General features: G+C 41.8%; 3 protein-coding genes across 7 annotated transcripts; 1 reads left to right on the forward strand and 2 right to left on the reverse strand.

Moving 5' to 3' along the window:
- Positions 1-473: 473 nt before the first annotated feature.
- Positions 474-7,392, reverse strand: LOC124349136. The gene is given in 16 exon segments (XM_046799652.1): positions 474-1,312; positions 1,398-1,635; positions 1,696-2,076; positions 2,142-2,591; positions 2,653-3,150; positions 3,214-3,360; positions 3,425-3,681; positions 3,752-3,888; positions 3,890-3,905; positions 5,239-5,352; positions 5,427-5,918; positions 5,986-6,056; positions 6,122-6,475; positions 6,555-6,744; positions 6,942-7,023; positions 7,096-7,392. Coding segments are annotated over 16 exon segments (3,993 nt in total). The 5' UTR covers positions 7,157-7,392; the 3' UTR covers positions 474-807.
- A 2,175-nt stretch (positions 7,393-9,567) lies between these two features.
- LOC124348881 (probable nuclear hormone receptor HR3) lies at positions 9,568-24,100 on the forward strand. 5 transcript variants are annotated; one of them, XM_046799251.1, is made up of 13 exons: positions 15,509-15,908; positions 17,293-18,277; positions 18,533-18,760; positions 20,076-20,244; positions 20,500-20,771; positions 21,419-21,709; positions 21,964-22,059; positions 22,285-22,424; positions 22,632-22,764; positions 22,822-23,046; positions 23,114-23,267; positions 23,337-23,458; positions 23,531-24,100. In XM_046799251.1, exons 2-12 carry the CDS (start codon positions 17,737-17,739, stop codon positions 23,440-23,442), a joined length of 2,355 nt encoding a protein of 784 aa, XP_046655207.1. In that variant the 5' UTR covers positions 15,509-15,908; positions 17,293-17,736; the 3' UTR covers positions 23,443-23,458; positions 23,531-24,100. The 5 variants fall into 5 exon arrangements, with proteins under 5 accessions (XP_046655211.1, XP_046655208.1, XP_046655207.1 ...); XM_046799255.1 differs by lacking the exons at positions 15,509-15,908; positions 17,293-18,277 and adding an exon at positions 9,568-10,055; XM_046799252.1 differs by lacking the exons at positions 15,509-15,908; positions 17,293-18,277 and adding an exon at positions 12,543-13,568.
- A 1,340-nt stretch (positions 24,101-25,440) lies between these two features.
- Positions 25,441-27,664, reverse strand: LOC124349110 (protein quiver-like). The gene is made up of 4 exons (XM_046799624.1): positions 27,089-27,664; positions 26,552-26,596; positions 26,330-26,482; positions 25,441-26,250 (listed from the first exon to the last, which is right to left on the reverse strand). Exons 1-4 carry the CDS (start codon positions 27,141-27,143, stop codon positions 26,033-26,035), a joined length of 471 nt encoding a protein of 156 aa, XP_046655580.1. The 5' UTR covers positions 27,144-27,664; the 3' UTR covers positions 25,441-26,032.
- Positions 27,665-27,822: the final 158 nt, after the last annotated feature.

Raw genomic sequence — 27,822 nt, forward strand, 5'->3', positions numbered from 1 at the left:
AATATGCTGACTGACTATATACTGACTAATGAACCGTCATTGTGGAAATTTGAGTAGTCGTATAAGTCTTTATTATGAATTTAACGAGCTCGTTGAGTATAGTCTTTGCAGTAAAAACAGTTTGACCTAGTTTTTTTAGATAGTAAAAAAAATTATATCATTTGGTTTCCTTGGATACGTACTGCAATGGCCCCTGTAACAACAAGTCTTTTGAGATAATTCATCACTACTGCCGACAGTATTACAGACCGTCGCTTTAACGAGCGTAGCATAGGGTCTATTTTATGTTCTCCGAAAAAGTAACGGAGCGTGGTCATTTAAGGTTTCGTTAATTAACTGCAGGCTACCTCTATTCGTTATTCACTTTCTCCTTCTCCGTATTTTCCTTTCTCTATAACCATCTGCAATGTTTGACCAAAAGAAAGGGTAACGGAAAACGACAGAACTTTCCAATTGCATTTAAATGAATCATAAAACATTTGAAAAGTGTATTGATAAAGAACCGGATTTTTTTTCTCTAAAAAATTACACGATCAACCGATAAATCGTAGAAAATATAGTCACCTGAATAAAAAGAGAAAAGTGCTGTTTCATTTTGGAATAGATAAAAAAAACCGAGCGAATTGGAAGTTTTTGATAAATTGCAAATATAACAATGGCACTTGGATTGCGCCAAATCTGTACACAAGAATTCAATGGAAATCTAAACAAACATATAAGGCCCAATCACATTTGTTCATAATTTTGTTGTTGATCAATTTAGTTAGTTTGTTTTCAGTGTATAAAAATATATAAAGTTAATTCAGGCTAGACTTGTTCGGGAACACCGAAGGTGTCGTCGTCGGGAAAATAATGAATAGGAGGTCGGTTATCAGTACTAATTCGAATGATTGTCGTATTCTTACTACTACTGCTGACAGAATAGTCTTGATTTTCAAGGCTTCGGGGTGACACAGGAACCGTCGGAAATTCGTCGGTCGTAGTCGGAAGACTCTCTAGAACGGAGACGACATTGGTTTGCGCCACCGCTCTCTTTGACTTGATCACCTGAGCATAAACGGGGATACCGACCGTATTATTGTTGACGACCAGCTCAACTGTAGTCTCTTCCGTCATAACCTCCAACTCTCCTTCCTTCAACTCGTCACCCCGGATTGCAATACTGGCGTACGGCGGATCGGATACACCATGATGGACGGAATAATGTAAACTTTCATAATTTGGGTCTTGTCGGCTGAATCCTGACGTTGGATTCTGGTGCAGTTCAACTATTTCGTAACCGGGTTCACTAGACTCGCTTAACCTCTTCCTACTAGATTGAGAAAAAAAAAGCAAAAACAATGCGAAATAAATCTAACGTTCGCTGCACGAAGCCTCGGGATGGTTAAAATAATTACCGGAATCCAACGACTTCGTAGTTTGGTTCTACTTCGCCGTTGTTCCTTAAATGAATGCGCTCGTAGCGGGGGTCGTTAAACGAATCGCCACTTTTAAGTTGTATCTTTTCATAACCCGGATCTGTTTCTGAGATACGATTCTTTCTCGGTGTGGGGAGCATTTCATAGCGAAAATCGTCTTCTTCATCGTCTTCCTCAACGACAGCTGCAACAGATTCTTGAACAGCAGCTTCCAAAACTATCAAAGACAATAGAAATTAACGACCTTCACGCATGCCAGCATGCTCTGAATTACAACCTTGATGTCCATTCTCGTTAACATCGAAGCCCATGGACTGAGGTGTGGAGTCGACCGAATTTCGTCGGCTTGGATTGTGCGAAAACGATTCTCCCGCATCTCTTGTAACTAGAAATCCGAGGTCAACGGATCCGCGATGAGATTGTATTTTGGCAGCTCCCGTTTCGCCCGATGCAACCGCCCACGGGTGAACGGAGAAACCCTTCTTCTTCATTACTTTAGCGTACATCTCTTCAACGTTCATTGATTTTCTAGAGCGATCGAGGCTGTCATTCAATTCTAACGGGAACGGTGGAGGTGGTAAAGGTGAATTGGCCTGCCGTTTTTCCGGTTTGGGAGAACCCACGATCGACGATTGGCTGGCAATACTTAATGTAGAGGCTGTCAAGGAAAAAATAAACTCAATTATAGGATTCAATATTATTGACACACATTACGGTGCTTACCGTGTAGCCGACTTGATCCGGTGGAAAGCTGCTTGAGAGACACTACGCTTGGAGGCGTAGGAGGGACAGGTGAGGGACAGATCCGCTCCGTTTCCGAGGGAAAGTTTGGTAGTGTGGGACTTACAGGGCTTTGAACAACTAATGCGGCGGCTGCAGCTGCCGTAGCAACAGCCCCACTACTGGACGCAATAGCCTCTGAACGGTCATTTATCTTGGCGTAAGTATCGGATCCTGCGCCACTGTCGTATATTGGCTGTAACTCGGCAATGGCCGCGTACATTTCGTCCGAGTCTTCGGCATCCGACACAGTCGCGTAATGCGGATCCAATGAATCAGGCTGGCGATGGTGTTGTGAGGACGATCCAATCCTTTGTCTGCCCACGTTCCCTCCGGGATTCAGAGCTTTCAAATTGGCTAATGGCTCGCGGACGCTTATACTCGAGTAACCCTCTATAATCCAAAGGAATCGGCTATTGATTGACAAGATAAAATCGTTTTAGACGAGACTTACTAGAATCCTGAGATGTTTGAGAATCCCCACTGAAATGAATTTGGGCCACACCAGCCCCCCTAGCTTCTGGAAGTGTGTCGTTCTGGACAGCTGCGGCGCCATCAAGGGAATCAGGCCCAGCTACATCCTGATCACTTGAGATCAGACTATTGGGTCTATGAATGTTGCCATTAGAGGAAGCATGGCTCAAAATGATACTGTGGCCACGTCTGCCTCGAGGGGGAGGCCGAGGACCGTGACTTCCTGATTCACCTCCACTAGCCAAACTACTGTGAGAGCCTCGTAGTGGCAAAGGTAATGGAGGAGGAGCGCTATTATCGGTGCTGGATCCTACTGCAACTCCACCATTGGGGGACGACTCAACTTTTCTCGTTTCATCAACAGTACGCATAGTGTAAACCACATCGTAGTTATCTGTGTCTGTCTCGTTTTCATCTGCCTCAGCAGGTTCACTCTCCATGGTATCGCTACGCTTTACCTTCGCGTATGGATTCTCGGCTATTGAAAATCAAGCAATAATTACTTTGAAGATCTTTTTGCTACTAATAAATGTTTCGATACCTTTCTTTTTGATTTTGGAATACCCATGGTTAGACTTTACTTTGTCGTAAGGGTGATTTTCGTTCGGTTCTTCCGTTTGTGGATTAAAGTTTGTGGCAGAAATTCTTACAGCCTCAGAATCTTCACTTATATTAGTATTCACTGGAACTGCAACAAAGAAAATTATGTTACATATCTGCTGATGATAAAATATTTGCTTTGCTATGCTTACAGGAGTTTGTAGCTGATCCGATTTCAACCTGAGCATAAAGTTCTGAAGAGGTATCTTGACTACTCCTTACACTACTGTGGCGAGCAACAGGGTTTTCAGATCCGTTGAGAAGAGGATCTGGTAAGTCGGGTAATCTTCTGTGACTTGTAGCTCTAGCCCCTTTAAGGCCATCCTCTTCAAATTCAGTATCAAGAGCGGTAGAATGTCTTGACGACCCAAAGAGGTTACCATTCTTGTGTTCTTCTGCATCACTACCCCTGAAATGAGATCAATTGTCAGGCCACAGTTACTTCTAAGCTAATGAATTGTTACTATTAAAAATCTAACCTTCTGGTTTTTTTGAAGCACACACACATCAGCAGAGCCAGTACCATAATTATGGATCCTAAAACTACACCTAAAATACCCCTAAACATCCATCCAGCCTCCACATTCTCCAGATTGGATTCGTCCTCTTGCATTTTTCGCCAAACAATCGACCCTGAAAAACTGAGTCACATCATCCTGACGGTAAACGTCCTTCCATTCCACGGATGGTTAAAACAGCTGCCTCGTTAGCAACCTAATCACGTCGTTGAAGTCACAAGGGATAAACTAAAATTTGTACAATAATAAAGAATTCAAAGTGACAGTGATATCCGTGATGTGTAAGGAGGGGTACGTTTCCTGTCAAACTACTATAAACAAGCGTTTCTTTCTAACACTGCGAGTCCTACAAAATTAAGGCCTACCGTTGTTCAAAATTCTCCAGGCAAACAAACTGGTTCGGTTTTTCCATGGTACAAGTGGCGCCACCAAACGGGTAACGGAACTCGTGAAAATTGTGGACTTTATCAACAGAAATTTCGTGTATTCTTCCTATTCCTTCATTCAGATAGCCTCATAATAAATAGGCGCTTCGTGAGTTGTTCCCGGTTCTACATTCAGTTTACCCAGTTCTCCATTTCCCAGAACATTTCACGGTACATCGAGCCCAGCGCTGCATAGGAAGGATTCACATTTGTAATAACAGATCTAGGAACACAAATTTGCCTCTTCTATTGCAAAACTATTACAAAATAAACGAGCATAATAATGTAGTCCATTAAACGAGAAAGTCGTAAACTACTATTTCGGGACGAGACTAGTTCGATTACCTAACGCACCGAGTCTCTGTTGAATACTACCCACCATAGTTGTTCGTGCCGACTAGATTTGGCTGGCACCTCGGTTTTTCCTTGCCGCGGTGAACCAAGGTCCTGGTCCGCGTATTTTCAATAGGCGACCGTACCCTATTCTTCGAATTTAGGACGTATGAAGCAAGAGCATCACGAAGGCGCAGTCAACGGCTATGCATAACGCGGTCTATTTACCTGTTGCGTTATGTTCGATCACAAAACATCAATTGATCCAGTTTCATTTCATTGATTGAATTAGAAACCACTCTTTGTTGGGTTTCATTTAGAAAGCTTTGAAAGATGAAACGGTCACGTGCAAAATAAGCGAAAGAAAAATCATTCATCACGGAACATTTGTTTTTCTATATTTAAATGGCAATACCTAGATGACACCAATCGCTACTTATTCGACAAAATTAACACAATTTTAAAGAGGAATGACCAAGGTGAAAAATTAACAAGTTGGAAACGACATGCCAATAGATGTCATCCAGTTTCATTAAATCTTTTTTTTCATCCTTTAGTTTTCACACCGGTGGATGAACTTTCAGATGTGGGATCCTTCTTCAATTGCTTGCCCAAATATTCCCTGCGCATTCAATAGAAAAATACAAATGCATTGAAGGCCGAAGGATTTGACTTAAGACTTATACGAACCAATTGTGGACCATCAGCTTTTGGACAGCGAGCAGAGCTTCATACCGGACGTTGGAGTCTTCGTGAGCAAGTAGTTGCATTACCATCTGCTTACCGCCGAGCTGTTCAATGATGCTAAAAATATCGGCGAACATCAATGCCGAATTTAGTTGGAACATCAGCGATAGGGAATTGAAAGGCAAAATCACCTTTTTCCTCTGGGATAATGCCGGACAAACTCGCCGATGTCATAGGAGGCCACAGCAAGAACCAGCGTGTCTCGACTGGTCTCTAGAAGGTGAACAAGCATTTTCAATAGTTCGTAGTTCTTTTCAGTAAGACGAGGAGCGTTTTCGCGCCAGAAGCGCTCCGATTTGTGCACGGGACTCCATTCCAGGCGACCCGCCTTGACTTCCGTCGAGTATTCGTCAAAGGAGCTCAAATCTTGGATAGATGCTTGAAGTTTCTCTGTCAGGAATTCAATGTCGGCCATAATGTCTTCATCGTCGAATTTGTGTTGCTGCAGGATCGACAATTGCTTCAGGACTTTAGCCTGGACCATGGCGACACAATTCTCCTTAATCATGGCCGCGTCTTCCGGCTTCTCGATCATATTGCGGAAGACGGCCAGAATGATGCGCGTGACCTTATCCTTGACGCTATCGTTCAGAATGTCACCCAGAATGGGAATGATTTTGTGTCTAGAAATTTACGAAATGGAAGCGGATAATCAGCCAGTAACTAGGGGGAAATTACGTCAACTTATACTTGTTCATTTGCTCCACCAATTGAGTGCTGAAAGTCATCACCCATAGACAGAAGGACAACTGGTATTGAATCTGGTAAACAAAAAGGAAATGGTGTTAGTCACTTTAGAAATATTCCAAGTCTGGCAATACCTTACCTGGAAGTTGATGCGCCCAGACAGAATATTCGCTAGGACGGAAACACCTCCCATTCCGGCAAACACCAAGCGATACTTTTCATCTCGCAACATCATCTGGAGACAGCGAGCTGTGGTTTGGACATATTCGTTGCCTGGCATTTGAAGTTGATCCTTCAACCAAGTCAGATAAAAGGTCAAATCAGACCCCTCCATTGGATCGCGAGACCAGCAAGCCAATTTCGCTATGATGCGAGAGGTCATGTTTTGAATGAAGCCATCGGGCCGGTTCAACAGATTCAAAAAGGGCGACCAGACATTTTCGCGCTTCTTCTTTGCGTACTCGCGAATAATCTCAACCCTGTTCATGTCTTCCTATATTAAAAAAATCAAAAGGTTCAGGATCATGAATGGATTCTAAAAATAAAGTCACAGTAACATTTTGAAATATTACCTGCATCATATCATCCATAATTGTGAGGATGTACTGAACTGTTTGATCTTTGGAAATGTGCTCCAGAAGACTCAGGAAGGTCTTGGCACATTGTCCCCTCTGTTCCTCCAGCAGTGTGTCTCTCTTGCTTCCATCAGATGACAGGAATTCAGTGATGAAACGGTAATCATCGTCACCAATCATCTGAGATCTGAAATTTAAAAAGTCTTACTGCTCAACTGTTTTCAAAACAATTATACGTCAAAGTGCTTATTGCACATTATGTTTAGTTTTGAAGATTGATTAATAGCTTGGAAATGAAAAGTTGTGTGCTACTTGCGAAGTTTGATAGCTCTAACAGAGTCCATATTCGATTGGACATTTGTCTGAATTTCATCGGTAACTTACTGTAGGTACGACTGCCAATTGATGGAATTGTTCCTGATTTCATTTGCTTTTTGCTGCAGCACACTGGTAGCAGCCATAACATCTTATAAACAAAATAAAAACATGATCATATTTGGAAACATTGCAATGGAGGGAAAAACAAAGTCAAACATACCTCCTTTGCCAGTCTCATCTGGCAATTTCATCAACATGGAATTGATTTTACTATCAGTCATTTTGCTTTTAGTAAAACTTAACAATCAAATTGCAGTCAAAAGCTGCAAAGAACTGAAATCAGCTACGAGCGAGCTGTCAAGAATCACGGGATCTAACAACTCAGCTGATTTACCCTTCCTCTTGTCAGTTGTCATGTGACTGGCCCTCCAAAGTATTACAGATTGGCCAAGAAGAACGCTACAACGCCATCTAGGAGTCAAATTCACGTACTACGTTTCAGTGCGGTAACCAATGCGCATTAGCATTCCAACGAACTAAATTCTACCAAATGAAGATTTATTTTCATTTGCTACTAATAGTTAAACATTTAAAAACTGCATAAAAAAGCTTAAAATTAATTATAATAAAAACAGAATCTGATCCACTGTAAATTGAAAAAAATGGTTTATTAGAAATTTCACCCATAGATGGAGATGGTCTCACCGGTTTTTCCACTTCTTGCGAAACCTGAACTTTTTGCAAAAATATTAGCTGAATAAAATATCACACCCTAAATAATAATAATAATTTGAAACCAACATGTTCTCAGCATTCAAAATTCCAACAGCCGATGACCTATGGCAACCGCTTTAAGTTGCGACAAAAGGTTATTACCACGGAACCATCTCCGGGCGCTATTCTAAACATTTTTCGTGATCGTAAAAAAAAATCCACACGCGTTAAAAACAAAAAAGAAGTAAAAAACAATTTGGCAGACTCGTGTAGTAGAAGAAGAAGAAGAAAAAAAATGAATATTCAAAGAGAAGAAAAACAAAAATTATATGGCCGACCAAAGTGCTACTATAGTACACCATAGCGTAGTAGTATATACCGTACTATACTAACTGACCTACTAAGGAGCTGCCTCCCACTCTCGCACAAATGGCGTTAAACGACTGCACTGTGCATCGCAATATCAGCCGCCAAACGCTTCGAAGAATATATATGTGTGTACACACACACTCACACACACACATAGTCCATATAAGACATCCGAAAGGAAGCCGGAGCTCATCTTCGTTTATCTCTCCGCTGCTGTGGTATAATGGCACATTACGAGCGAGAATGTCAAAGTCGGTTGCTTCCGCACGCCTGATAACCCAATTTCGGCTGCTGCTGCTGTCGATCCTTTTCTTTCAATCCTTCAAATGCAAAAAAATGGTAATTGGATATGACACTTGCGCGTGTTTACGTTAGGCATCGGTCGTGGTGCGTCATTCAATCAGCAATTTTTCAAAAGAAATGATACACAACGAATTGAATTTTTGTGCGATCGTTTTCAATTCATTTCCAAAAGATCCTGATTATATAATTACGGGCTTGGATAAATAGATATAAAAACGAGACCCGTTATTATTTTGGACAATGTCACCATCTTGGCTGTGTACACGATCCATTGGTGGATCTCATCAAGGGAAGAAAAAACCCCGAGCGCCGCGGTTAACCGCAAACACAAAAATTGCCAACACAATAACGAAACGCCAGTGGAGCGAGAAGCCGGACGATTACGTCAACGATTGTGCGGTGTTTTCTTCTGATATTATTTCTTTTCTTTTTTTTTAAATAAAAATAAAATTCAGCAGCAGCAGGTTACTGGGCCAGCATTCTATCGGAAAAATAAAAGATGGGTGACTATTATATCAACCTGGTGTGTGTTTGTTGTGAATATTAAAAAGGGTTCATCTTTTCTGTTTTAGACACAGGTGGCAGTTTGCCAAAGATTTTTTCGTCTATTGGCCATTCCGCTCGCACACAGGTAGAAGATCCTATACACAATCCAACACAATTTTATTCAAACGAAAACAACATTTCTCCGATATATAATAAGCTATAGAGGGGGAATACATAAAATCAAAAAAGATTATTTTATTTTTTTTGAACAATCGCCCGGAGCGTGAGGTCACGCGTGACTCTGGAGAGAGAGAGAGAGAGGTTTTTCTTTTATCAAATAAAAATTGTTTTCCCCGTTCAAGTCCAATAGTCTGACGTCACACACACATACGTCCAATAATAAAAAATTATTTTTATTCCCAAGAAAAGAAAAAGAATTAAATTTTTTGGTAATAATAATCTGCTGATGGTCACCAATACAATCGATCGGTTTTTTCTAATATTTTTTATCACAATAATACGGTGGTGGTGAGCGCCAAAAAAAACAGAAAAATATAATTCTGTATATATAAGACGCCAGCTCACGATGAAGGCTATAGCAAAGGTTCGACGCAACGGTACCTTTTGCGCCCGAAAGGTAAAGGTTCCAGGTAGGAGGAGCTCGCAAGTGCATTTTCTGCTTTTTTTCTTTTCTTTTCTTTTTCTTTCTCCTCCTTCTTCTTCTTCTTCTTCTTCTTTTTCTTCTTTCAAAATATATTACATTTTGCTGAAGCGCCTGTGTGTGTGTTGGTTGGCTCAGCAGATCGGCACACGGAGCTGGTAGACAGTTAGACTTGTGGCGACACTGAGGCAACAGGTCTTATTCAATAGTCTCTAGCTCGGTCGTTTGAATTCTTTTCATTGGTTTGTCGTTTCGAGCGGACACATATTTATATTGTTCTTGGTTTGGTGCTGCTCATCTCTGTGCTTCACCCATCAGTCGAATATTAATTGCATAATATTAGACTCAACACGAAATGGATTCATCGTCGACTTGTTTATTGTCATCAGTGCCCATCGGAACCGCATCTTGAGAGTTCATCAGCCAATATCAAAATTACCAATTGAGTTGTTTGTTGCTGCTGCTGGTGTCGCCCGACATTTTTTCTTGGATTAAAAAAATCAAACCAAATTCGAACAATCTCTCAACTCGATCCGGAAGGAATTTATTTCGTTGAAGGGCGGAGTAGGAAGAACATTTTTTTGAAATCTCGACACAAGTTTCGGCTTGGCCAGATGACCTGGGAGTGATGCCAAGCACCATCAGAGGTAAGAATCGTGAGACTTGTTTGTGTATATTTACGCACTTTAAAACATTTAAAGCTCATCTTCCTGGTATATATCATAAGAAAAAGAAAAACAAGTTCTTGTGTAATCCCCCCTGTGCTGCTCCCATCCAAGAAGGTGAGGAGAGGCCTTGGATTGGACAAATGAAATTTTAAAAGAATTTCTGTCCAATTGAGCTTATGTAAAAAGAAGAAATTCTCTCTTCGACCCACACACACACAAAACGATTGTACAGTTACAACTCTACAAGCCGGTGTTGTGCTTAGACAGACTGGTTGCTGAAACCGTCCGTTGGCCTAGCGGTACAAACGGGATAAGGAGAAGTAAGAAGAAGAAGAAGAAAAAAAAAATAACAAAATGCTGAACGCGGGAGGTGAATAACCGCTGGCTCGTCCGCGGTCAGTAGGACTCCCGAGGACGTGCTCAAGCTGTTATATACGGATCTTTCCCTTCCCCCCTCCCCTCTCCTTCCTTTTTTTTTTTACCTGCGATTATATAAGGGTGTACCTATTCTTTTTTTGATTTTTTCTTCTTCTTTCCTGGCTGATTCTTTTGACCAGTGAACATAAAACGACTTTTTTTTTTTTTGGTACTACTAAAACGGTCCCGCAGTCGCTCCATTGACTCTCTTCTTCTTTGCAACGAACACAAAACAGTCTCGACTCCCGCGGCCTCACAATCATCACAAACCGTATCGATTTTGAATTGATAGTCATCCGGACTTCCGGTTTGAAAAGATTTGATTCAGCTCCGAATCTGGCAATGTTATTAATTCACCCGCCATTATTCAAAAATTCAAACGACGGTGTGTGTATGTGTAGGGTTAAACGGTCTAGGAATGTCGAGGTCCGTTTCGCGTTCTTTGCATGTACTTTTATGTGTGTGTGTGTGTTAAAATGTACGTGCGGCGTGAGTGAGTGAGCTGGTGAGATGTCCCGTTAGTCTTTCAGCCGAGTTATTTCCCCCTTTGAAAACAAAAGAAAACGCCTTCGGGGGCTCAAATCACGAACCTCCAACTGTACACACACGTACACCTACTGGTATACTCTGCTAGCGGAGCTGAGCCGAGCTGTTACTTTGGCAATAGGACGACAGCTAGCAGCTATAGCAGCAGCAGCACCCACAGCGCTATTGCGGATGGATGCATTGGTTAAATAAGAGTCCCGCGCGACTGTATTCCCCCCCCCCGCAGGGCCTCTTCTTCTTCTTTCGATAGAATTTGTTGGTTAGTTTTTTTATTTTATTTTTTACCGTTGCTGACGTCACACCGCCTTGCGCTGAACTGCTGGTTGGGCTTCACCAGCAGCAGCAGTTGTTTGTTGGTTGGCTCTTATCTATCTCCCGAAGAATATAATACCGTTGCAGGGGGAAAAGAAAGAAAGAAAGAAAGGGGGCGGAGTGAACCGAGAAGATATTGCGGTACTCTAACTATACTCACGAACGAACGCACGAGGGGACTGGGTCACCATCACCCGACCCGGAATCTTATATTTTTTCTTTTTTTCTTTTTGCGGTTTACTAGTACAGAAAACAACCACCTGTTGTTGTTCTTATAATATTGAAAAAAAAAAAAAAAACAAAAAAAATCAAATTGACTTTTGGAATTCTTCCAGCGCAAAAATCTAATTCCGCCAATTTCTCAGACACGTGTGACAGCTGACTGTGCAGAAACAACGTGATTATTGGCCCAAGAGTCACGAGGATTTGATTATGGTTTACTCCGCACGACATCAAGGAAACCCTACGTATCACGCAACACTGTGTTGGCAAATCTATAATTTCATAAACTCCCATCGGTCCAACCAACGAAAAAAACAAACGTTCAAAGTTCACGATCGAAAAAATAAAAATGTTTTTTCATTTTTCATTTTTTGAAAAAAACCGCCGGTTCGACAGAAAAAGAAAAAAACGATTGAAAAACGACCGAAAAATATATTGAAAGGGTTAATAGACTCTCTCTCGTTCGTCCTACATCGGGAGCGGGCGGGTTTGACGAATAATAAAATAAAAACGGAACCGCTGACAAATATCCGGTGATGACGAACGTGAAAAAAAAAGAAAAAAAGAAATAATTTCTTTTTTTATTTTCTTTTATTTTATCGTGAAAAATTATGCGCGCGCACCCTACCGGCGTTGCGGAGTGGCGCGCGCGGACGCGGAAATTCGACGCTTCGTACGTCGTTCGTTGTTGCCCCCCTTTTTTCCCTCTTCTTTAAGAGCTCGTTCATATAACATATCGACTAGCGCACTACTCATCTACGAGAGGCCAGCAACCCCCCACCCAAAAAACCACCCACCCACCCGTATGGTAATATCCTGGTGGCGGTGGGTGTTGAATGTGACACAAAGTCAATGCGCGGCGATATTATGTCCTCCTCCTACCGTGTAATCATTTCCCTTTTTTTTGTGTGTCGTCGTTCAAATCTCCCTCCTCTTCTCATTTTTTTTTGTCCAGAGCGGTCGCAACCGCCAAACCTGCCGGTCGTGAACGAACGAACGAATATTTTTTTCTCGGCTTTCATTTCTTCTTCTTCTTCTTCTTGTGTGTTGTGTGTTGTGGAAATAAGGAAAGTGAAAGTCGCCAAAATACACGCGGACCGCCAGCAACTGCACGACGACGAAGCCGAAACTTGAAAAATAACGCTAGAGGGAGAATCAAATACACAAGGCAAAAAGCTTCTCTCTCTCTCAAGTCTCTCGACTGTGTTGAGCTCTGTGTTTATAGTGGGTGCGCAGAAAAGGAAAAAGAGAGAGAGAGAGGCACTATAGAGAGACTCCGGTCCGGCTTTCAGTAGCAGAACGGATCCTTGTGAAAGTGGAAGTGTTGGCACAGACTTGTCGAGTTGATTTTATGTTTTGTCAAGCAAATTGTTTTAGCGATTTTTGAGTTATTTATTTATTTGGTTTGAATTTGGAATTTTTGGTGGTGCGCCCAATGTGATTTACCGATTTATTTGCGATTGATTGGGGAGAACCGACCGACCGACATCTTTGTTTTCTGGAGGTTTTTTTTTCAATTTTTGAATTATCGTGAGTCGAATTATTAAAAATTCTGAATGGTGAAACCGAGTCGACTGTCCTCGCCCAGCGAGCCGAGTCTCTACTCGTCCTGGACCGATCACCACCCTGGCCACCCTGGCCAACACCATTTGCACCATCACCCAGGGTCGGATGGGTCCCACCACCACCTGGGCGGCCAGCAGAGCCACTCGGACGATCACGTCCATCATCAGGTGGCGATGAAAAATGGCGTCACCGTCGCTCCACCCGCACACCCGCCATCCATGCTCAACCTGTGGAATAGTAGTGGCACTACCACCAGCAGTAATAGTGGCAACAACAACAACAACAACAACAGTACGGAGGATATCACCAACGACGAGGCCGAAGACGACAACAACGACGCATCCGCCAACAATCATCCATCCGCTGGCGAAATCAACGATCTCTCTCACCAAGCCGCTCTCTCGCCCTCTGCCATTGGCTCAATCAAAGGTAAAAACCAACTATACCAACAACACGACGGCAACAACACCAACATCTCCCAATATTCGATTCTGACGAAAGAGAGAAAGGAGTACTTTTTTTTTTTAGTACTGCAGTCAAACTATTTTGTTTTACCTTCTCTCTCTTTTTTCTCAACTGGTGGTGACTGTAGTTGTACGTTGCGATCCACACCCAAAAAAGATCGTGTATGTTTTTCAATGTGTTCCAGGGAGCAAAAGAGAAAGTCTCTCCATTCTATTCTCTCTCTACACACAACACACTTGGATACTACTCCACCTTGAAGAGTCTAAGGACCCGTTTCTATCCGTTCACTCACCTGGGCCGTCTCTCTCTCTCTCTCACTTTTTTTTTGTTTCGTTGGCTGGAAAATATTCGCGTTGAATATTTGAATACTAACCGACGTCATCTGTCGATCGGGATAGACTTTTATTTTTCTTCTTCTTTTTTTGATAGTTGAATTTTTGATATCGTACGGGTGTCTGTACAGACGATGATTATTATTCGGGGGACAAGCGAAAAAAAGAAGTGGAGGGGGGAAGACGACGAAAGAAAAGGGAAAACCTTTTCTCTTTTCTCTTTCTACATGCCGAGAGCCCATGAGCACACACACACACAGCACACAACTCGCGCGTTCATACTTGGAGTGAAAGTTGCGAGAGCTTTTCCTTTTTTCTTTTTTTTTCAATTCCAAGAAAAAACCAAAATCATTCCCTACCTTTTTATTAATGCTTCTCTGGTGTCTACAGACTACGCCGACCAAATTTTTTCAAATTTCCCGCGCGCCACTTATCGGCGGTGGCGATCGGAAATTCTAAATTTTTGGGGATTGTTGATTTGTTTTTTTTCCCAATTGATTGGAAACTCGGCTGAAAGTTGATCGGCCATTTCCACCATTTTGATTAGTACTATGTGTATCTCATTGAACATGTTGCAAACTAGTTGCAAGTTTGGGCGAGAGGTTGGCGTGGAAGACGACTGTGTGCATGAGGCACTTTGAGAGAGAGAGAGAGAGAGAAGAGAAGGTACAGCCAGGACTCTACAGAGATACTCACGACCAAGTCATTGACCGCTGGAACCGAGCCAAACTACACAGTGACCCATTTTCCTCTCTCTTTTTTGTCTTTCTTGTTCGGCGGCGGCGGTGGTGGTGGCAAGGATATATTTAAAACCTAACGGTAAACTTGGCGCTGCCATCTAGCGGCAATGTCCTCAACCGCACTGCACGACAATCACCACCACTGATCGCTAGGGGAATTGAAAATTCGTCGTCGATTTGAAGGAAGAGTTTTTGAAGAGCAGACAAAAACAATGGCGAATCATCTCCCCATGGAATTGAATAACCAGAAAATGATCGATTTCTTTTTTTTTCCCATTGACGAATTGTGTTGTGCTTTTTTCCACCGAAACAGGTGGGTAGTGCAGCAGACACAGACGTACTCTAGGGGCCTGTTATAATCCGCTCTGCCAGGATTTCCTAACTGTTATTTATTTCATCACTTATTCTGGAGAACTAAATAACAACAACTTGTTGTTTTCAGAGGAAATATTATTTATATGGTGGTTATCTGGTTGTTTTATTATTCTTCTTTTCGTTAAAAAAATACAAAAGCCTGGGGGCTTGACTAGGCCTCCCCCCTAGGGCTACCTCCCCCCCCCCCCCTTCGAAAAAATAAAGAATCGAAGAAGGAAATGATGCTCAAATAGGATTCATATGTATGCCTTATGTACACACACATAAACTCACACACACACAGAAGAGAAATACCTTCGAAAAAGGAAAAATCCCGCTATTCGGGAGAGGTGGTGGTGGCAAGTGGGTGGTTGGGTAGAGAGAAAGGCGAAGGTCGGTCGGTGGTGCTGGCCGTTGTAAAAGTTCGGCCTGTCGCCGCCAGGCCTCGCCTCGGCGCGTAGGACACACTCACTCCGCCCTCCTATTCAGTTGGTGTCCGACCGTCGACCGGGTCGCATCTCTTCGTGCGTGTCCCCCCACTTCGTGTTCTCCTCCCTCCTTTTTCGACCATTTTTTTTTCTTTTTTTTCTTTTTTTTTTTCCTTTTTTAAGTTTATTTTTTGGGTTTTTGTTGAACATCTTTTTTCCAACCCTTTTTGTTATTCATTTAACTCTGGGAAATCAAACACGAATTTGGGTGATCGACAATTTATCACGTGTGTTGGTTCCAAGTGTGTGTGCGAGTGAAGTGAGTGTGTGCTGCTACACAGCATCTTGTTTTTTTTTTTTTTGTTTCTTCATTTGATTATCGACAAAAGAGAAGCGAATCTAAAATAAGATTCGATTTCGTCTCACTAAATTGACCCCAACACCAATCAAGTATGGTATCCATTTTAAACGTTGTTATGCAGATTTTTCGATCGAAACCCCCCCTCCACAAAAAAAGATGGTTGGCTAGTTCAAATAAGATTCGTATTGTGTAAACGATACACACAACTTGGTAGAATTAAATAACAGCGATTATACACATAGAAAGAAAAAATAAAGTTGAAAGTCACAAGTCATTTTTCTGTTGCCGCGCCGAGTAGTAGACGAGCCCGAGCGAGAGTTCATCGAACTGTGTGTGTGTGTAGTGTGTGTGTGGGGGTGATTTCCTGCCTGGCCCAGTGTGCGTCTCAGTATATATATGTGTGTGTGTGTGTGTGTATATCTATCTGGAAACGAAAAAAAAAGCTCTGAACAACGTTTCGGGCCGGGTTACCTTGGCAACGGCAGCACACGACGTGTTGGCATTCCAAATTCTCTCTCTCTCTCTCGCTATTTTACACACACACACAAGTTTGAACGAAAAAATTACGTTTATGAACGATTGAGAGTTAAGAATTAGTCAGAAAAGATTATGTTTCAAAGTCAGATGAAATAGTAAAAAATAAAGAACTTGGGGTCCCTATACAGTTGTATGGTGTGTGTGTGTGCCAGCGGCCGGTCATTGAACCCTCGGCTAGTCCCTTCTTTTTTTCATTTTCTCGGTGTGGTTGGTGGTGGGCCAAACCCGAACTCGGCTCACTAGTCGAGCTTACTTTTTTTATTTTATCTATCTTATCAATTTTTTTTCTTGAAAGAAAAAGGGGGAAAAAATTATAATTTTTAAAATATTTTTTGGGGGAAATAATTGAGGGAGAATCCCGTTAGAAAAACATGTGTCATTTGAGCCAAGACACCTGGTTGACGTCTTTCCATCATTGAGGGAAAAACTTAACGGTGATTCTTCTTCTTCTTTCCATATTTTTCCTTTTTATTTTGACGGTTAGGGAATAATAATAATAAATGAATAATTACCTTCCACCTTTGGTTAGAAAAATCTCGGGGCTTTCGTTTTATTTTCTCCCTTAAATAATAAATGTACAGGTTTTTTTTTTCGTGTCTAGAAGAAGAAAAAACATTTCCGAGGAAATAAATCCCCCCCCCCCCTCCCCAACCCTAAGAATCTAACGGTACTCGCCCGTAGAAAAACAAAAATGTCCTCCAGCTCGGAGGCATTTTCTCATTCGACCGGTTCTTCTTTTATGTCCCGTTCTTTTCCCATTTATATCGCAGTGTGTACCGTTTTCTTTTATAATGGCCACCACCGAGTTGACACACACCCGTTAGATACTAGAGGGTAAAATTTTAAGCCAACCATCTTTTCCAATCGATCGAAAAATCTACACTCAATTATTGTGATGAGAGAAATTAATTAATCAACTCGGTAAAAATCCAAAAGGTCGATGGACTTGATCGTCGTTCAGAGGGAGCTCGACTCTTCACCGCCATCCAGGAAACGACGACAACAACAACAACGGCAATGAATTCCATCGGCGGCGGGTGAATCTGTCCGTTCTCGGGGTGGGGCTGGCCCAGCTTAAGAGCGCACCTGTACGAGTTTTAAGCCGTTTGCAAGGATTGAGAGCAGGTGTTTGGTTTGTTGTTGGAGAGAAAGGAAAGAGAGAAGAGGCAGAAGAAGAAGTAGTTGGGGTTGTATTCGTTAATTTGAAGAAACCCACAAAAGGTCCAGCTCGGGTTGAGCTCCCACCCCAACAACAACGCGGACTCTCTTTTTTCTCAGCAACTACTTGACGGACACAAAAAACAGAAACCCTTGAAATTTTTGAAAAAAATAAGTGCGTGAAATAATTAAAAAAACTTTTCATTGCTGTGTGATCTCGTGATGATGGAAGCTCCGGCCGTTCCGGGTGCCAATCCGCATCATTCGATGGATATTCTCGATGAGATTTTTGGCAGTGAATGGTCGGCTGGCCAACAACAGGCAGCCGACAGTCAACAGCAACAACAACAACAACGATTATTAGTTGGTGGTGTCGATACACGGACCGAATTGGTGGTGCGCCGTAAAGGTGGTGGTGGTGGTGAATCAGGAGGTCAACCTCCTCCCGGTGTGCCTCCGCCTCTCCAATCGATCCACCAACACCACCACCACCAGCAACAACAACAACAACATCCGCCAACGTGCCTGACTCCCGGCCCGACGTTGAGCCAACATTCGACGACGGTCGAGTCTTGTTTCTCACCGGCCGCTCCCAGCAGCCAAGAGACGAGCAGCGTCGTCGACGACAACGACAACGAAGCCCAAGACATTAGCGAGCACGAACACAACAACCACAACAACCTCCAAAGCAAAGCCGGATCCGATTTTGCCGCCGATACAACAACACCGCCGCCCAGAAGAAATAGTAACAATTCCATCAGAGGTTTGTCTAGTGGTCCATCCATCCATCCATCCATCCCCCTCTCTCCCATTTCTCTTTGTATATTATTCCACCAACCCCCTCAAGGCAGTTGAGAGGGAAGATTTGAGTAGGGTGTTGACCCCGGAAGATTCTTCACCAGGGGGATTTTTTCTACCTGTGTGGAAACTTAATGCGGAATTTTTTAATTTTTGTCTTTTAAATGTTGATTGATTTTTTGGGTTTTAATTTTATCTGTTATTTTTGTTTTATTAACAGCGCAAATTGAGATCATCCCGTGCAAGGTGTGCGGCGACAAGAGTTCGGGCGTCCATTATGGAGTCATCACCTGCGAGGGCTGCAAGGGTTTCTTCCGGCGGTCGCAAAGTTCCGTCGTCAACTACCAATGCCCGAGACAAAAGAATTGCGTCGTCGATCGCGTCAACCGCAACCGATGCCAATATTGCCGCCTACAGAAATGCCTGGCACTCGGCATGTCCAGAGATGGTAACAAACATTTAGACATTACTAACCTTACCTTTAGCTTATAATACTACTACCCGGAAGTTTTTTGAATTGACGACATGTGTGTAAAGGAACACACGATCGAGGTTAGGAGGCCCGCGGGCTGGAGGTCAGTCGAGTCAAAAAAAGAGAAAAAAAAAATAATTTGAGAGAAAGAAAAAATATTTCCGTAGGTAACGTGGAAGCCGCCTCCAGGTATGGGCCAATCACCGTAGACTTCACCTGACACGGTCGATGGACCTTGTGTGTGTTATTTTTCTCACACACTCGACTCCTTACAACACACACACACACACACTGTGTGTATATGGCCCCGACGACGAAAAGGCCACAAAAAGGAACCAACGGATAAATATAAGGGTGTGCTATAGAGAAGAAAATAAAAAGATAGCGGTACTACTCCTCCCTCCTTCTTTGGACGACGTTGCTGCTGCTCCTATCATCGCGCCTGACCCCCCCTCCTAACGGGACTTTGCCTCTGCGACTGGTGCGGACCGGCAGAACAGGGTGGTGGGGAGGTGGGGTGAACGACCGACCTTAGCCCGGGAGGATTGTCCTCACTTGAGAGAGAGAGAGAGACGGGCAACCGAGCCAAAAGTCTGCAGGAAAAAATACAAAAAAAAAAGGCTCGAAAGCTTCTCCTTTTTCCTTTGGGTGACGACATTGTCAGGATCTTTCTCCTCCTTCTCCTTCCATCTATTTTGAAGAAGAAGAAGAAAAAAAAGCCCGTTCGGGATTCTTCAATCCTTTACTGGCGTCATCTATTTTTGACCTCTCGTCTTTTGTTTTTTGAGGTAGTTTTCGTCGTCGTCTTTTCAGGAAAAGAGAAGAAGAGTCTTCTGTTTTAATGATTCAAAATGAAATGACACAACATTGATAGCCGACGACGAGACTAGACGATGACGTAGGCGGACGGGAGAGGGGGTAGAGATAGCAGCAGCAGCCGACGACGAAACCGTTGGTTCTTTTTTTTTCGTGTTGTTGTTGTTTGTGGGCCAATGACCGCCAGTAAACCCTGACTGACTGTGTAGTAGTAGTATTGGCCGCCCGTCTTGGCTCCCAACATTATTGTGTGTTGCGTTACGTACGCACGTCCGTCAATTTTTTTTCTCATGTCGAACGTTCGTTTTTATTTCTCGCCTGGAAATTGTACACCTTTTCATGTTTCGCAGATTAAATGGCTAAATACTTACGTGTGTGTGTATATAAGACGTGACCGGAAGGGGTCCTAGTTTTTTTTTTCCTAACCCAAAAACATTTTTTTTTAAATCTTTTTTTTAAATTTCAATTTTTGCAGCGGTGAAATTCGGTCGGATGTCGAAGAAGCAGCGGGAAAAGGTGGAGGATGAAGTGCGTTACCATCGGGCGCAAATGAAAGCCCAGCAAGCGGAAACGTCGCCCGATAGTAGCGTCTTTGACAACCAACAGCCGTCGTCGTCCGACCAACTGGCGCCCTACACCGGCGGGTAACTAACTCGACGAAATTAATTCTTATATCCAACCCAAAGAAATAAAGAAAAGATATATGTACACGTCGTCGGCGTCGTCGGCCACGATCGATCCCGACGTGACGTGAGCGGGAAAAGCGAAAGTGGAATGACCTCAGGCTTCCTTATATATACACCCACACAACTCGCTGTAACCGACCGATTGGTCGTCGGTTAACTCGTCCCGAATTGGATCAATTAAAAATCATTTTTCGTTGTTGTTGATGTGTGTAGGTATTCCAGTTATGGCGGTGACATGAGCCCCTACACGCCGTCCGGTTACGGATTCACGCCGACGCCACACACGAATCAAGGCACCGTGCCCGGTGGCGGAAGCGGCGGCGGAGGTGCCGGCGGAGGAAACGGCGGAGGAAGCAGCATGAGTAGTGGAGGTTACGATATTAGCGGCACGACGGATTATGTGGATAGCACAACCTTCGACCCTCGACAGACGCCCATCGAACCGTTGCCGGACAGCAATTTGGTTTCGCCTGTCGTTTCCACCGGTAAATTCACTTCCAATCATTTTTTCGTTTGGATTTTTTATTTGTGGCTATTATCCCGTTTTGGGGGGAGGAGAACGAGAGAGAGACCGAAATCCTCCCGCTCAATTTTTTAATGGACCAGAGCCCGAGAGACGAGAAAAAGTTTAATCCTAAATTTTAATCCTTTTTCATTTCGGTTTTTTGACCTTTTATTTTTATTTGTTTCGGATAATTTTAAAAAATGCAAAACCAATCAGCGGGATCTTGAAGGGCATGTTGCATAGTTCATGTTGAGCAGAGCTGGGACAGGGGGGCTTAGTCATTTTATCCAATCATCAACTTTTCATAAATGTTAGCCTGGATGAAATCAATCGTTTTATTAGAAACAGAAATCGTATTTCAAATGTTTTTTCACGAAATCTTGTTTGGGTTCGTTCGTTCAAAAAGTTTCTCTTTTTTCTCAAAACTAAACAACGTCGGATTGAATTTCTTCTCTTCTGAATGGCAACGGGATTTATTTAATGCACTTCATTCCCTTCCTAAATAACCAAAAAACACTCCCGAGATTTCCCCCCTAGTCCCGAATTTAAAAAATAAAAAAACCCCAAACCAAAAAAATAGTCAAACAAACAAAAAAAGAAACAACAACCCGAGGGTTTGTTGTGTAGGCTCTTCCGCAAAAATGATGATGCCCGACTATCCGGGCGGAGTGACGCACTTTCTGGCCAAGAATCCACGGCCTGGTCCCGATCCCGGTGGAGGTCGCAACGGTGGTGCTAGCAACAGCGGACCTTCGGTCGTCCTCAGTGGTGGTGGTGGTGGTGTTGGTGGTGGTTGTAACACTAGTCTCGGTCAAGTTCATCTGAACGACCGGTCATCATCTGCTGCTTGTCAACAACAACAACAACAACACCAAACTTCTTACCCAAGGCCTCCTCCTCTTCCTCCTTCTGCTACTGGTAGGCTCGTTCAGCCAACACATTAACTCTTAATTCATTTTTTAAATTGATTTCACGGTGATTGTGTGTCATTAACTGAATCATTTGTTTGGTTTCAAACCCTCACACGATAACTAAATTTTTTCTCTTCGGTGATTTAGTCTATCCATTTTTATACGACGACGTTTTGTTTTCTCTTTTTTCTTTCTACTTCTTTCATATTTTTACGTAACAACAATCTTCACAACAACTTTATCCTCCCGGCCATTCACAAGGCGCACTGATGGTGACGGCTGGGAGCAGTAACAATGGCAGCAAGGTTGCGACCACTTCGACGCCTGACGTCGATGACGAAGAGTACTTTGAACCGAGTAAGAGAGAATCGAATGTACAGAAAACAGAGACAGATATCGAAAAAAAAAAAAAAATCAGAGAGTGTCAGACAACAATTAATTTACTTTCTAATTTTCTAGCGCCATTTTGTGTCTTATTTTTATTTAGAAAATAATTATTTTAAATTGAAATTAATGACAATTTTTATTTTCCACCCCAATCTACTTACACACACCAAAAAAACCAAACCCTGCACAATATAGATCCCGTTCAGATCTCAGAACTGTTGGCCAAGACCATCGGCGACGCTCACAGCCGGACGTGTCTCTTCAGCGGGGAGCACATCGCCGACATGTTGCGCAAACCGCAGGATATTTCTAAAGTGCATTATTACAAAAACATGGTCAGTGGGTTGTTTTCCTTTCTTCGTGGTTCGTCGCCACACACCCCAAAAATGATGAAAATAAATCATTTTTCTTCTATTTTTATATATAATCTTATATAATTATAAAAATAATTTTTTTTTGAATTTTTGGGGAATCAAATTATTTTATCTTTTGATTTCTTTTTTCTTTTAATTTATTCATTTCAAACCTGCGATGTCAATTAGGCACAAGAGGAGCTCTGGTTAGAGTGCGCCCAAAGATTGACGGCTGTTATTCAGCAAATTATCGAATTTGCCAAAATGGTTCCCGGATTCATGAAACTTTCTCAGGATGATCAGATTGTTCTTCTGAAAACAGGTAAATCATTGATTTAAAATTTTCATTTGAAAATGATTTAATGAATGATGTTATTAGGGAGCTTTGAGCTGGCCGTTTTGCGGATGAGTCGCTACTACGACCTGAGCCAGAACGCGGTGCTGTTCGGCGACACGCTCCTGCCGGTTGAGGCTTTTCTAACGCCGGATTCAGTTGAGGCCAAATTGGTTTCGGCTGTTTTTGAATTTGCCAAAAGCCTGGCCGAACTGAAGCTCAGTGAGATCCAGTTGGCGCTCTACTCTGCCTTCGTCCTCCTCTCAAGTGGTACGAGTTAGTATTTCATCATTTTCTTGGTAACTTGTTGTCATTTATAATAATTGAATTTCCTCAGATCGAATGGGACTAAGGGGTACACTGGAAATCCAGCGGCTTGGCCAAGCCGTTTTACGGGCGTTGCGTCTCGAACTCTCTCGTACGCATCGAACTCCTTTGAAAGGCGACATCTCCGTGGCCGATTCTCTGGCCGCCAGACTTCCGGCCCTTAGGTAATTAACAGCTGTGAAAAGGTGGTGAGACGAAAAACAAATTATTTATTATCCTATGGAATATTTTAGGGAAATCTCCGGACTTCACATGGAGGCGTTGGCCAGGTTCAAACGAGCCACGCCTCATCTGGAATTCCCAGCCCTGCACAAGGAACTCTTTTCCGTGGATAGTTAGACCTTAAAGAGTCCAGGTAAATATCTAATAAACCTGTTGTTCATTCATGGAATTAATCATTTCAATTGTGTATTTCTTTTACTTCAAGTGGACGAGCGGGAATGTCGACAACGCACGTCAACACTGAACACCACACACACACACACATACACACACACAAGAAACTTAGAGATAACACAAGGAAAGAAGAAGAAGAAATTTTTAAGGCATGGGAAAATGAGGAATTATAAAAAAAAATCAGTGAAACCACCGGATTCTTCTCTTTTTATATCTTTTATATATCATGTTTTCATTTTATTTGTCTGTTTACAAATTTCCCATGTGTGTGTGTGTGTGTATGTGTGTGTGTGTAAATGCCGACATACCGCCGTTTTAGAGCCCATTTTTCAGTTTCCATTGGCAAATTTCAACCTAAAAAACTTTAAAAAGAAAAATTATTTGATTTAATCGGACAACAGACAGACAAAAACAGAATATTCAGGATCTATTTGCTCTTTTTATTTTTCATGGCTTTTTTAAAAAATCATTTTTCTCTTAGCTCTGTATACTCTCCCCCCCCCTCTCTCTCTTTTCTCTCTCTTATAATGGGTGTGTTATTTTTCGGATTTCATCTTTAAAGGCAAAAAAAAACCACAAAAAATTATTATTGAAATGAAAATAAGCGCCTCTCATTATCAACGCGATTGGACTAAAAAGAAACCAGCAGGAAAGCTAAGGAAGAAACAAACTGTTTTTGTTTTAGTTTAAATTTTTGAGAAATTTCAAAAATTCCCGCGCCGAGAATCCCGCCAATCATCAATGTATTCAGTATATATATATATGTAATGTTAGACGACCAGATTTATTGGCGAAAAAACAAGACTTGGAGAAAACGAAACAAAAATTCGTTGTGGGTTATTTTGTTTTGGTTTTCTTTTGAGAAACAAAATTCTTTTAGCTAGAGGAAAGGAACACACACACACAACTACTACTACCACCACCACCACTATCTCGTTGTTACAACGCAAAATATTCTATTGTAATACGCTGCCTTCGCCTCCGCCTCGTTTATTTTTTCTTCTTTCTTGCGAAAACTATAAAAGCCCCCAAAAAAGTTTTCACCTTTCAATTTATTTCCCCTTCTTACAAATTTGACGAAAAACTAAAAAATTCATTCAATGGTTGTTATTTTCAATGTGAGACATTACGATGAAACCCCCTCTATACTCCCCCTTCTTGTTTCTGCACTGTTCCAGACCTTCCTCCTCATCCGCTACTATTACTACACTACTACTACTACTACCGTTATATATATATACATATATATATATATATAAATGTTGAGACTGGCAGTTTGAATTTTCTTAATTTTTTTTTATTGAAAAAAAGAAAAACGATCGACAAAGTGTTTCACAAGATTACAAATTTGGTGTGGGGTTATTATTGTTTTTTTTGTTTTTTTTCTCTTTCCCAATTATGTTTGTGTGTAGTATTTCCCCACGGCTCCTCCATCATCAGAAAAAAAGGACAATTTTTCTTTTTCGTAGTAGAATTTCATTCCTCTATTTACCCCACCTTTTTTTTAATTTAAAAAAAATAATGCGCGTGAGTGTTCTTTTTTTTTTGTTAAACAAAAATCGCCTCCACCCCCCTTATCTCTCCAAAATTTTATTATTATAATTAATTTTCGTGGCATTTTGTGTGTAATTTGATTTTTTTTTTCATTATTATTTTTCTTTTTTTTTTAATTTCCTCCTTCGATCTTTTTTCAGCCTCACTTCATTTATTCAAATATCCTTCCCTCTCCCCTTCTTTTTTTTAACTGCCGTGTTTATTATTATTAATTTTTTTTTTTTTGGAAGGAAGATTTTTATTTATTGATATAATCCGCGATGTCTCTCTCTCTCTCTCATTTCTTCGAAACAAAACAAAAAAGAGAAAAAGAAAAAATCACTTGAATTAATTTGAGGCATCATTACTTACGTCTAGGCGATCGGAAAGGAATTAAGAACAACCAGGTTGATGACGTTAGCATGTATTTGGATGACGTGCCAGTTAAAATTCGGCATTTAAACGGCTAAATAACAACAACAAGGATGAATTAAAGAGAGATTTGAAAAATGGGCAAAAAAGATTATTGACTGGATCCATTATTAACAATGGCTGCAAGGGATAACAAATCAAAGGATTGTGAATCATTCAGCTGCTGTGTGTAAACCGCCGTTCATCATCATCAAAAGTGGATTTGTGTGTGTTGACTGACAACATTTTCTCTACAGTTTGGAGGGTTTTTATTTTCTTATCAAAAATGAGAATTGAGAGAGTTTTGAGGGGGTAGCCGACGATGACGCACACACACACACAGAGCACAGCCATTTTTTCCGGAATTGTATGTCATCCCATTTGTCTGGATTTTTGAGCACTTAAGCCTTGATTTTTTTCATTTTTTCGTGATGTTATTAGATGGCCAGGGTCGACTTATTGTGCGTGGTAATTTCTTTGCATTCAAATTATTAATATTATTATTACATTGTTCATTGAAAAAGGGAGTGGGTGTGACTTAGTGCAAACAAAATGAATTGTTTTAGATTTTCCCGAAAAAAGCCAAAAATCATCCGACCCGGAGTAGAAGGTGGACAGCAGCGACGAGGCCCAAATAAGCCCAGAAGAGATCGAAGCGATGCCTTGAGATCGCCGAATTGCAAAAATCTTCCTCGCAGAAACAAGTCATCCCCTTGCGTTTGTTACCTTCTTTCAGACAGACGTGATCGACGATGAAATAATTGACAATCAGCTGCTCCGTACACATCCGCCTCACGCGTTCCTTGGCTGAGTTTTGATTATTTTTTAAAACAAATTATCATTTTCTGAATTTTGTTCATTTATTATTTTAATTATTATAACGTACGTGAGTAGCGATGTTCGACGATTTTAACGCAACATCCTTTACAAGTTTTGAAAGGTGGGTGTTCGTGCATTGGAGCCGATTCATTGATATGTTTGCAAAGCGGATTGTGGTAACTGTCGCAATCGTAGCACAAAATCGTCCGGCCGGATCGGTCTGTTTCACAAAGGTTAAATGAAATTCATTTTTAAAAAATGTGTAAAATTTTTTTGAAAAATATGATACTTATGCACTCCTCTTCGGCCGAGATGATGTTGGCCTGCAGACAAACTAAAAGAACAAAAGAGAATGAAATCCACCACGACTTGATGGATTTTTCAATCATCTCGACATTCCCCGAATAAAATTCCGGCCAAAAACTTAATTTTTAAAATAATAATAATAATAACTAAACTAAACTAAAATAATAAGTGTTTTTTTTTTTTAATTTTTTCGCTGGCAAGGATCGTATTTTTCACGTCACGTGATAACCACAGCACCAGCCGAAAATTTTCCCCTTTCGTGAAAGCAAAAATTACAAAAAGGGAGAAAACAGGTCGTGAGTCCTTGCGAACCGCTCCTATTTATAGGCCCCTGTCCCAACTCGCTAGGAGACTAGGAGGCGCGCGCATCATCAAAAATGCTCGTGTTTATATATAGAGCTCAATTGGCGATCATCAATTTAATCACATCTTCTATAGGGGGAAGATGCAGTGAAAAGTCTCTTTTTAAAAAATGCTGGTTGGCCAGGATCGAAAAACAACTAAAAAGAAAACGGCAAACCCAAAGTGATGGAGAAGAAGACGGAAAGGAACCCAATCAAATTGCGATCCTGCATCGTTTGGTGTGAGCAGAAAATGCGGTCGAAGAAAAAATCCCACACACACACACACACACATACACACACACACGGATTTTTCTTGTTTTACATGTCACAAAGGAAGAGGAGACTGCAGCACAGCACTCGCGCGATTCGCTTCTACGACATCCAAAATAACCAGCACGAATGTGTGTGTGTTATGTGGTTGCACCGACGGGACGACACTTCATGATTGCATCACAGACGCTCAAATACAAAGAAAATAATTCTTGTTGTTTGTTTCTCACAATGCTCTCTGCTGTTGTTTAGATGCGACTTTGTGTCTTTGTAACACACACACACACTCGTTGGTTTGTTTATGTATACTTTTACACTGTAGATCTATCAAGACTATATAACGGCTCTACCTTAGGACTCAAGAGTCAAAAGCTCCGCAATGCATCAAACGCAGCCGGGACACTGCAGTCGACAAGCCCCGGCTGCAGAGAGTGCCAGAGTGCGTGTTTTACAACGGCTAAAACGTATTGAATCGATGTCGAGCGACTTCGCGTTCTGCAGCAGTTTCGTACGCGTCCTTATTCCATTGCGCATGGCCAACTTCATACATCTCCGACGAGTGTGTGTCCGGCTAATATATAACCCCTCTAGAGATCCCGTGTCACACTTGTCAATTTTTTAAATAAATGTCGATGACGAG

The sequence above is a fragment of the Daphnia pulicaria genome, chromosome 7 (genome assembly GCF_021234035.1).
Source record: "Daphnia pulicaria isolate SC F1-1A chromosome 7, SC_F0-13Bv2, whole genome shotgun sequence".
Taxonomy (NCBI): domain Eukaryota; kingdom Metazoa; phylum Arthropoda; class Branchiopoda; order Diplostraca; family Daphniidae; genus Daphnia; species Daphnia pulicaria.